Source organism: Narcine bancroftii, unplaced genomic scaffold, assembly GCF_036971445.1.
Source record: "Narcine bancroftii isolate sNarBan1 unplaced genomic scaffold, sNarBan1.hap1 Scaffold_167, whole genome shotgun sequence".
Lineage (NCBI taxonomy): Eukaryota > Metazoa > Chordata > Chondrichthyes > Torpediniformes > Narcinidae > Narcine > Narcine bancroftii.
In genome coordinates, this window is record NW_027211902.1 from 308,570 (window position 1) to 320,210 (window position 11,641).

Here is an 11,641-nt window from a genome sequence, read left to right on the forward strand (position 1 = left end):
TCCCCCCCTCTGAATCCCCGCCTCTCTTTCCCTGCGTCTATTTCCGCGCCTCTTTCCCTGCCTCTCTTTTCCCACATCTCTTTCCCCGCCTCTGATTCCCCGCCTCAGATTCCCCGCCTCTGATACTATCTCTGATTCCCCGCCTCTGATTCCCCGCCTCTGATTCCCCGCCCCTGATTCCCCGCCTCTCTTTCCCTGCCACTATTTTTGTGCCTCCTTCTCTGCCTCTCTTTTCCCACATGTCTTTCCCAGCCTCTGATTCCCCGCCTCAGATTCCCCGCCTCTGAAACCACGACTCTGATTCCCCGCCTCTGATACTATCTCTATTCCCCCCTCTGATTCCACGCCTCTGATTCCCCGACTCAGATTCCCCACCTCAGATTCCCTGCCTCAGATTCCCTGCCTCTGATTCCCCCCCTCTGATTCCCTGCCTCTCTTTCCCCACATCTCTTTCCCCGCCTTGAATTCCCCACATCTGATACCCCGCCTCTCTTTCCCTGCGTCTATTTCCGCGCCTCTTTCCCTGCCTCTCTTTCCCCACATCTATTTTCCGCCCTCTGATTCCCCGCTTCTGATTCCCCGCCTCCGTTCTCCGACGCTGTTTACCTGCCTCCGATTACCTGCTTCAGAGTCCCTGGCTCCTTCCATGCCTCTCTTTCCCTACATATCTTTTCCCCCTTCTGATTCTCCCCCTTTGAATCTCAGCCTCGGATTCCCCACCTCAGATTCCCTGCCTCAGAATCCCCACCTCAGATTCCCCGCCTCTGATTCCCCGCCTCTGATTCCCCGCCTCTGATTCCCCGCCTCTGCTTCCCCGCCTCTGATTCCCCGCCTCTGATTCCCCGCCTCCATTTCTCCCACTCTGATTCCCTTCCTCTGTTTCCCTGCCTCCGATTCCCTGCTTCAGAGTCCCTGGCTCTTTCCCTGGCTCTTTCCCTGCCCTTGTTTCCCCACATCTCTTTTCCCCCCTCTGATTCACCCCCTTTTAATTTCAGCCTCTGATTCCCCGCCTGTGGTTCCCCGCCTCTGATTCCCCGCCTCTGATTCCCCGCCTCCATTTCTCCCACTCTGATTCCCTTCCTCTGTTTCCCTGCCTCCGATTCCCTGCTTCAGAGTCCCTGGCTCTTTCCCTGGCTCTTTCCCTGCCCTTCTTTCCCCACATCTCTTTACCCCCCTCTGATTCACCCCCTTTTAATTTCAGCCTCTGATTCCCCGCCTGTGGTTCCCCGCCTCTGATTCCCCGCCTCTCTTTCCCTGCCACTATTTTCGTGCCTCTTTCGCCGCCTCTCTTTTCCCACATCTCTATTCCCCCCTCTGATTCCACGCCTCTGATTCCCCGCCTTGAATTCCCCACATCTGATACTCCGCCTCTCTTTCCCTGCGTCTATTTCCGCGCCTCTTTCCCCACATCTCTTTTCCACCCTCTGATTCCCCGCTTCTGATTCCCCGCCTCTGTTTCTCCGACTCTGTTTCCCTGCCTCCGATTCCCTGCTTCAGAGTCCCTGGCTCTTTCCATGCCTCTCTTTCCCCACATTTCTTTTCCCCCTTCTGATTCTCCCCCTTTCAATCTCAGCCTCTGATTTCCCACCTCAGAATCCCCACCTCAAATTCCCCGCCTCTGATTCCCTGCCTCTGATTCCCCGCCTCTGCTTCCCCGCCTCTGCTTCCCCGCCTCTGCTTCCCCGCCTCTGCTTCCCCGCCTCTGCTTCCCCGCCTCTGCTTCCCCGCCTCTGCTTCCCCGCCTCTGCTTCCCCGCCTCTGCTTCCCCGCCTCTGCTTCCCCGCCTCTGATTCCCCGCCTCTGATTCCCCGCCTCTGATTCCCCGCCTCTGATTCCCCGCCTCTGATTCCCTGCCTCTCTTTCCCTGCCACTATTTTCGTGCCTCCTTCTCTGCCTCTCTTTCCCCACATCTCTTTTCTGCCCTCTGATTCCCCTCCTCTGATTCCATGACTCTGATTCCCCGCTTCTGATTCCTCGCTTCTGATTCCCCGCCTCCATTTCTCCGACTCTGATTCCCTTCCTCTGTTTTCCTGCCTCCGATTCCCTGCCTCCGATTCCCTGCTTCAGAGTCTCTGACTCTTTCCCCGCCTCCCTTTCGCCGCCTCTCTTTTCCCACATCTCTATTCCCCCCTCTGATTCCCCGCCTCTGATTCCCCGCCTCTGATTCCCTGCCTCTGATTCCCCGCCTCTGATTCCCTGCCTCTGTTTCCCCACATCTCTTTCCCCGCCTCTGATTCCCCGCCTTGAATTCCCCACATCTGATACTCCGCCTCTCTTTCCCTGCGTCTATTTCCGCGCCTCTTTCCCTGCCTCTCTTTCCCCACATCTCTTTTCCACCCTCTGATTCCCCGCTTCTGATTCCCCGCCTCCGTTTCTCCGACTCTGTTTCCCTGCCTCCGATTCCCTGCTTCAGAGTCCCTGGCTCTTTCCATGCCTCTCTTTCCCCACATTTCTTTTCCCCCTTCTGATTCTCCCCCTTTCAATCTCAGCCTCTGATTTCCCACCTCAGAATCCCCACCTCAAATTCCCCGCCTCTGATTCCCCGACTCTGATTCCCCGCCTCTGCTTCCCCGCCTCTGCTTCCCCGCCTCTGCTTCCCCGCCTCTGATTCCCCGCCTCTGATTGCCCGCCTCTGATTTCCCGCCTCTGATTCCCCGCCTCTGATTCCCCGCCTCTGAATCCCCGCCTATGATTCCCCCCCTCTGAATCCCCGCCTCTGAATCCCCGCCTCTGATTCCCCGCCTCTGATTCCCCGCCTCTGATTCCCCTCCTCTGATTCCCCTCCTCTGATTCCCCGCCTCTGAATCCCCGCCTCTGAATCCCCGCCTCTGAATCCCCGCCTCTGATTCCCCGCCTCTGATTCCCCTCCTCTGATTTGCCACCTCTCATTTCCCGCCTCTCTTTCCTGGCCTCTTTCCCCGCCTCTCTTTCCGTGCCTCTTTCCTGGCCTCTCTTTCCCCACATCTCTTTTCCCCCCTCTGATTCCCCACCTCTGATTCCACGCCTCCGTTCCTCTGCCTCTGATACCCCGTCTCTGATACCCTGCCTCTGATACCACGACTCTGATTCCCATCCTCTGATTCCCCACCTCTGATACCCCGCCTCTCTTTCCCTGCCACTATTTTCGTGCCTCTTTCCCTGCCTCTCTTTCCCCACATCTCTTTTCCGCCCTCTGATTCTCCACCTCCGTTTCTCCGCCTCTGATTCCCCGCCTCTGTGTCCCCGCCTCTGATTCCCCACCCCTGATTCACCGCCTCTCTTTCCCTGCCACTATTTTTGTGCCTCCTTCTCTGCCTCTCTTTTCCCACATCTCTTTTCCCGCCTCTGATTCCCCGCCTCAGATTCCCCGCCTCTGATACCATGACTCTGATTCCCCGCCTCTGATTCCCCGCCTCTGATTTCCCGCCTATGTTTTCCCGTGTCTGATTCCCCACCTCTGATTAACCACCTCTCTTTCCCTCCATCTATTTCCGTGCCTCTTTCTCTGCCTCTCTTTCCCCACATCTCTGTTCCCCCCTCTGATTCCCCGCCTCTAATTTCCTGCCTCTGATTCCCCACGTCTGATACCCTGCCTCTATTTCCCTGCGTTTTTTCCGCACCTCCTTCTCTGCCTCTCATTCCCCACATCTCTTTTCCGTCCTCTGATTCCCCACCTCTGATTCCCCGAATCTGATTCCCCGTCTTTGATTCCCTGCTTCAGAGTCCCTGGCTCTTTCCCCGCCTCTCTTTCCCCGCCTCTCTTTTCCCCCCTCTGAATCCCCGCCTCTGATTCCCCGTCTCTCATTCCCCGTCTCTCTTTCCCTACCTTGATTTCTCCACCACTCTTTCCTCTATTCTTATTCCAACCATCTGTTCCAACGCCTCTGTTTCCCTTCCTGTTTTGCCGCCTCCGTTTCCCCGCCTCTGTTTGTCTCCCTCCGTTTCACCCCCTCCGTTTCCACTTCGATATTTCCATCCCTCTGTTTCCCTACTTTGCTTTCTCCTCCTCTGTTTCCCCACCTGCTGTGGCAGATCTGCATCTGGACGCCTGGAGTGAATGGTGTATGCCTGGCTGTCTGATCTGCAGAGGAGATGTCCCGGTGACTGGAGTGAACCTGGCCTGGAGGTTCCCGAGTCTGTGCCATTGTTGGGACTTTTTTCTTCTCGTTATATAGGTGCATTTTAGTCTTGTGTAGTTTTGATCTTTTATCTGGAGTTGAAATGGCATCTTGTGTTGCCTGATGTGGAATCACAGTTTGCTGGTTAGCATTGTAGTTTCTGGAGGCTGTCATTTCATTTTTAAACTGTGTCCTGGTTTTAAATGACAATACAGGCTACTACTCTTCTTCTATCCATATCTTTTAAATATCCTCACTGTCTCAGTGGACACCCCCTCTGCAATTTCCTCCCTTTCTATAGCTGGGATACTATCCCTGACCAGTAACATTATTCGCCCCCCACCCCACTACCCCTCATTCTATTCCTTTTAAACCCAAACCCTAGGACCTGCATCAGCAAATCCTGCCCTTCCTCCAACCAAGACTCTGTAACAGTCACAACATCATAGTTGTACATACTGATCCATGCTCAAAGTTCATCCCCTTTATTCCTTGCATTGAAATAGACATTTCAAACCCTCTGACTGACTCCATCTGTTTTTTTCCTCTGCCTGTCTTTTTTTTTGACAAACTCAGAACATGTCCCCTCATGCTTTTGAACTTCTGCTCTCATATTGTGGTTCCCGTCCCCCTGCCAAACTGCCATCTGGTATCCAAGGAAAGCATCCTGACTGGTCCCCATCTGTTTCCAACAGGTGTCAATCACACCGGAGCCCAAGAAGAGTGTAATCACCTGCCTGAATGACTATCGACCAGTTGCACTTGCATTAACAGTGAAGAAGTGTTTGGAAAGGCTCCTGTCTGAGTGGTGATGTGGATCCATTCCAGTTCGCCTCTCATAATAACAGCAGATGTTGTCTTACTGGCCCTACACCAATCCCTGGAGCACCTGAACAGTAAAGATGCTCTTTATCAACTACAGCTCGGCATTTAACACCATCATCCCCTCCAAACTGACCAGCAAACTCCAAGACCTGGGAGTTAACACCTCCAGACCACAATCAGTGAAGGTTGGTAAGAATATCCCCTCCACGATCTCCATCAGTACCAGAGCACCACAGGGCTGTGTTCTTAGCCCCCACTCTACTCACTTTACACCCACGACTGTGTGGCTCGGTACATCAACAATATCCCCTCCAAATTTGCTGACGATACTACGGACGTGGGTTGTATAAAGGAAGGGGATGAGTCCACATGCAGGAGGGAGTTTGAAAACCGAGCTGAATGGTGCATCAACAACAACCTCGCACTCAATGTCACCAAAACCAAGGAGTTGATTGTTGAGTTCAGGAATGGAAAGCCAGAGGTTTAAAATCCAGTGATGATTGGGGGATCAGGGGTGGAGAGGGTGAGCGAATTTAGGTTCTTGGGAGTCACCATCTCAAAAATTCTTCCTGGACCCAACACCAATGTCCTCGTGAAGAAAGCATGTCAGCGCCTCTAATTCCTCAGGGGTTTGTGGAGGTTTGGGATGACACCAGAAACCCTGGCAAATTTTGACAGAGATGTGGTGGAAAGTGTGCTGACTGGCTGCATCATGGTCTGGTATGGGGACACCAATACCCCTGAGAATAAAGCCCTCCAAAAGGTCGTGGACACAGCCCAGGACATCACAGACAAAACTCTCCCCACTATTGAGTTTATCGACAGGGAATGGTGCTGTCAGAAAACATCAGCAATCACCAAAGATCCACACTCTCTCTTTCTCTTCTCACTGCTGCCATCAGGAAAGAATTCTCGGTGCCTCAAGACTCAGACCCCCAGGTTCAGGAACAGCTGCTCTCCCTCCACCTTCAGACTCCTCAACAACAAACTCAATCAGGAACTCATTTCAGGACCCTTGCAGCACTTTATTGATTTTCTTTGTTTTCAATTCTTTTATCTTTCCAGGTTTCCACTGAACCGTTTATTTTTGCACGACCCATTCGTGGTAATTCGGCCGTGTCCACAGAAAAAAGGGAATCTCAGGGTTGGATGTGATGTCGAGTATGTTCTCTGCCAATCAATGGGAAATCTCCAAATCTTCAATCTTGGTGCAAACCAACCATTACTGTCCAAGCTGCAGATTGCAAGGGCTGTAAAGTGCTGCCACCGCCTGTTCACACTGAGTACTGCATGCATGAAGCAAGGGAGAGAGAGAGATCTAGGTATAATACCACCACCTGGTGTCCGGACTCGCGAACTACAGGGTACATGATTTTTATTTTTCATGGGAGTGTTGGAGAATGAGAGGAGACTTGATTAAGGTTAACAAAATAGAGCAAGATGGATAATATGGAGCTCCAATGCACAGGGAGGTCTCACCTGTGAAGGAGCAAGTGTGAGATCTCCCAGTTCATTCTTGCTCGGGCAGTGGTGGCCAATTGCAAGACAGCTCCAATTAGGGGAAGAGAATATGCTGTTTCAGGTCATGGGTTTGAAACGGTTTCCCCAGTTGTGCCATTCAGACTCAAGAGAGCAGATACTTGCAGACAGGTAGGAAACCTAGTTTTATTGTGGAGAATTGCTTGTTTTTTGGGGTGAAGGTTGTTTGTGGTCTGAGATTCTTAAATACTTTACAATGGAAGCAGCAATTTTCCTTGTGCCTGATTGCTACATAGCAGTTAAAATGTCTCAAATCTATCCCTCAGCCAGTACTTTTGGTCATTGATTTGGAGTGATGGCTTGGCAATATTTATAGCATGGTGAGTCCAAAGCTCTCAAAGTGACAATGTGGAAGGAGTTTGTCTGTTCTTTGTGTTTTCTGCCACCCTTGAGAACTTAAAAAGTGTCCGTGAATTGTGGTATTGGTGAGACACAAGCTTGTTTTGCCCTCTTTTTGTTCTGTATGTCTATAAAGTTTCAGTTTAGGGATAAAATGTCCAGATACTGTTCTGTTCAAAAGTCTAGTAACCAAATCTGATTCTCCCGAGTTCTTGTCATGGATATGTATCATGAAGCCTGTTTTGCAGCAGTCGTGTTGCATTAGAGGTGCACATACAATTTTCAAAAATAATGAGTTTGAAACCAGAAAAAGATCAGGTCGTGCCCAAAGGTTCATCTGTGCTGTTGAATTGAATTGATGGCCCCAGGACCAGAATGTGCACTTCCACCCCATGGCCTTGAGCTTCCCAAATCGCCAATGAACTTACGGCCCCCTTGAGCTGTGGAGTGTGGGAGGAAATCCACACAGACACCGAGAGGATGTAGAAACTTCTTGCAGTCAGTGCTGATTTGATCCTGGGGTGACTCGTGCTGGAGAGGTGGGACTACTGTCCTGCCTTCACCTTGTGATGGCTGATTTTTGTCTGTTGGTGGATGGAGGTCTGACATGATATTCCCTTGGCCTTGAGGGAAAGAAGAGTAGAAATTGCAAGGGCTCTGACAGAAATATTTAAAACCTGTTTATCCACGGGTGAGGTGCCAGAGGAATGGATGTAATCTAATGTTCCTTTGTTTAAAAACGGCTTCAAAAGCCAACCAGGTGAGCCTGACAGTGATAGGTTAATTATTGGAGGGTAATCAGAGAGTACCTCGAATAGTATCTGTTCAAATAGCAGGCCTTAATCAACCATAGCATAGAATACTGGAGTCGGGCAGTGAGGTTGAGACTAGACAAGGTATTGGTGAGGCCCTGTTGAGAGTACTGTGTGCAGTTCTGGTCACCAGATGAGAGGAAAGCTATCAACAAAGTCGAGAGGGTGCAGAGAAGATTTACGTCAATGTTACCTGGATATCAGCAACTAGATTACAAAGAAAGATTGAGCAAATGATGTCTTTATTCTTTGGATTGTAGATGGTTGAGAGGGGATTTGATTGAGGTCTTTAAAATTACTAGGAGGATAGAACGAATTGATGTGGAGAGACTTTTTTCATTGCGGGGAGCAGAGATTGAAACAGGAGGTATTGAGTTAAGAGGCAAAAGTTTGGAAGTAACATGAGGGGGATCTTCTTGACTCAGAGTGGTGGTTCAGTGGAGTGAGCTTCCGGGAGAAATAGTGGCGGCTGGGTCCATTTTGTCATTTCAGGGAAAATTGGAGGGGAGGGGAATGCAGAGAGGTGGTACGAGAGGAGAGTATTTAGTTCAGTGCAGACAAGAAGGGCCAAATGACCTGTTTCTGTGCTGTAATTGTTATAGGGGTAAAATGTGTGGCAGTAACTTGGAAGTCCGATGCGTATTTGGGAATGGGTCGATGGCCACACTGAAATAGCCCGTTGTATCCCACTTGAAATAATTACATCGAATTCACGGAACAAATTTGAATTTCTCTTTTGAAGATTTGGGATGTGTATTTACTAATTGTAGGAATTAAGTTTTAATCACCCAACACGAACTTTCTGACTCCTATTAACCAAGAAAAGCAAGATTTTATTTGAGAGTTTTGCTCAATTTTTATAAATACTATCTAGATGTTTTCTCTCTTTATTGTTTTCTATTGGGCAGCTGTGGGAGGGGTTACTTTTTAAATCACTATGCATTAATTTTATCTTATTTTCAAAGAAGAAATTTAAGTTTTTTAATGCATATGTTAAATTAAATGTAAAAATGTTACAAATAAGATAAATGAAGAATTGTTTCAGGAACTGGCAATCTTCCACGAGTGCCATTAACTCCAGGCAGCAGGAATATGTGAACGAAACACAAAACTGGCCAGAACAACTGAGGAAACACGGCTAAAAGTGCCCAAAAAGGTGCTGATGCCATCTTGATTTTAACGTAGGTGACACCGAGGAATGCGTTGGGGCAGAGATGGTCTATGGACAGCCAATACGGACGCCTTGGGGAACAAAGCCTGCACCATCAGTAGGGATGGACAATGGTGGGTAATGAATAAGCACATATTAGAGACACTGAGAGAGAGACACACACATACCCAGACAGACACACACACACAGACACAGAGAGACAGATACACACACACACGGACACACATGCACACAGAGAGACACACACAGAAACACACACAGACAGAGAGAGAGACACTGACAGCGAGACAGAGAGACAGACAGACACACACAGACAGAGACACACACAGACAGATAGACACACACAGACGGAGAGAGACACACACAGACGGAGAGAGAGACACTGACAGAGAGACAGACAGACACACACAGACAGAGACACAGACAGACAGATAGACACACATAGACGGAGAGAGACACACACAGACGGAGAGAGAGAGACACACACACAGAGACAGAGAGACACACATAGAGACAGAGAGAGATACACACACGACAGAGAGACAGACACACACACAGACAGAGACAGACACACAGAGAGACACACAGAGAGACAGAGACACACACAGACACAGAGACACGCAGATACAGAGACACACACAGATACACAGACAGAGAGAGAGACACACACACATACAGACACAGAGACACTCATTTAGACAGAGGGAGAGAGACACACAGACAGTGACACACACAGAGACACAGAGAGAGACACACACACAAACAGACAGAGAGACACCGAGAGAGACACACACATACCCAGACAGACAGACACACACACAGACACAGAGAGACAGATACACAGACACACACACACAGAAACACGCACAGACAGAGACAGAGAGAGAGACACTGACAGCGAGAGAGACAGAGAGACACACACAGACAGACACACACAGACAGACACACACAGACAGACACACACAGACAGACACACACAGACAGAGAGACACAGACAGAGAGAGACACAGAAAGAGAGAGAGACACAGACAGAGAGAGAGACACAGACAGAGAGACACACAGACAGAGAGACACACAGACAGAGAGACACACAGACAGAGAGACACACAGACAGAGAGACACACAGACAGAGAGAGTCACACACAGTCGTAGTGACACACACACACACACAGACAGAGAGAGAGAGACCCCTTGGTTGTGCCCTTCACCTTCGCACTTAACTCCCTCGTCTCTCCTGGCAGGATCTCATCACCTTTCCTACCCTTGGACCATGACATCTGTCTGCTCATCCTCCTTCCTGAGAATGGTGTGAACTCTACCTAGAAACACCACAGCAAAGAAAAGAGACCCTTCAGCCCTTCTCGTCCATGGTGAAATATCATTCTGCCAGTCTCGTCGACCTGCACCCAGTCCCTAACCCTCCTGACTCCCCACATCCATGGATCTCTGCAATTGATTCTTAAAACGTAAGAGTTTGAATGTTAAATGGTACACCATTGAGGAGTGTTGTCAAACAAAGGGATTGAGGAACTGTGGTACAGAACTGCCCGAAAGTGGAGTCCCATGTGGAGATGGGGGGGGGGTGGTGGGGGGAGTGAAGAAAGCTTCTGGTATTTTGGCCTTCAGAAATGAGAGGATTGAGTGCAGGAGGTGGGAGGCCACGAGGAAGTTGGACGAGGCATGGGTGAGGCCAACTTGGGAACATTGTGTGCCGTTTGGGTGGCTGGAGGAGAGGAAGGATAGGAATGAGACAGCGCGTCGTGGAGAGGGACAAGAAGGTGTTCTGGCTTTCGGGGTTTGAGTTCCAGGGGAAGGTTGGACAGGCTGGGACTTTATTCCCTGGAGCGTAGAAGATTGAGGAAGATTTGAAAATTGTGAGGGGGGACGGATCGTGTCCATGGGGACAGGCTGTTTCCAAGGAGAGTGAGAGAGATTCAAAGAGGAGGACATGGATTGAGATTGAAGGGGGATTTTCTTCCCTCAGAGGGGGGTGGGAGCGTGGAATGAGTTTTGGGCCAAGGTGGTGGAGGTGGGATGGACTGGAATCTTGGGGGGGAATGTGGGGCAGGTCCTGGTGTGGAAATGTGCAGCCTGAAGGGGAGATGGACTGGAGGCCCGAGGCAGCTCTCGGCCCCTTCCCCAGTGGGACTGGGCTGGCAAGAGATCCCGTGGAGGGGTGGCTCAAGCTCTCGCGAGAGCGACCCCTGGGGGCCGCCATGTTGTTGATCTTTCCCGCCTTTGGAGCAGTTGGTCTCGAGCGGGAGAGGTTCGTGTCGGTGCTTCACGGGCGGGAATCGGGGCATTTTGGGAGCGAGACCAGGGAGGAGGGAGTTTCCACGGGTCGCCCTTTGGGTCCGGGGCGGCCGCAGCTCGGAGGGGAACTGGCGGGGAGATGGTTGTGAGGTGGGGCCGGGGAACCGTGAGGGAGTTTGTGGCGGGGTGACATTAGGGTGTGTGGTAGTCGGGGACCCGCGAGGCTGAGGGGGGTCGGGGCCCGAGAGGCTGAAGGGGGGCTCGGGGCCCGCGAGGTTGAGCGGGGTCGGGGTCCGTGAGGCTGAGGGGGGGGTCGGGGCCCGCGAGGCTGAGGGGGGGGTCGGGGCCCGCGAGGCTGAGGGGGGGGGGTCGGGGCCCGCGAGGCTGAGAGGGGGGGGTCGGGTCCGCGAGGCTGAGGGGGGGAGGGGGACCCGCGAGACTGAGGGGGCCCGCGAGTCTGAGGGGAGTCGGGGCCCGCGAGGCTGAGGGGGGTTGGGGGACCCGCGAGGCTGAGGGGGGTCGGGGGACCCGCGAGGCTGAGGGGGGTCGGGGGACCCGCGAGTCTGAGGGGGGTCGGGGGACCCGCGAGGCTGAGGCGGGGGTCG

The 11,641-nt window shown here is 51.7% G+C and overlaps 1 protein-coding gene across 1 annotated transcript; it reads left to right on the forward strand.

Annotated features, from left to right (window-relative positions):
- The first annotated feature begins 4,478 nt into the window (after positions 1–4,478).
- LOC138750570 (uncharacterized) lies at positions 4,479–9,613 on the forward strand. Its single transcript, XM_069912678.1, has 2 exons — positions 4,479–6,286; positions 8,798–9,613. The coding sequence occupies exons 1-2, from the start codon at positions 5,569–5,571 to the stop codon at positions 8,902–8,904; spliced, it is 825 nt and encodes a 274-aa protein (XP_069768779.1). The 5' UTR covers positions 4,479–5,568; the 3' UTR covers positions 8,905–9,613.
- Positions 9,614–11,641: the final 2,028 nt, after the last annotated feature.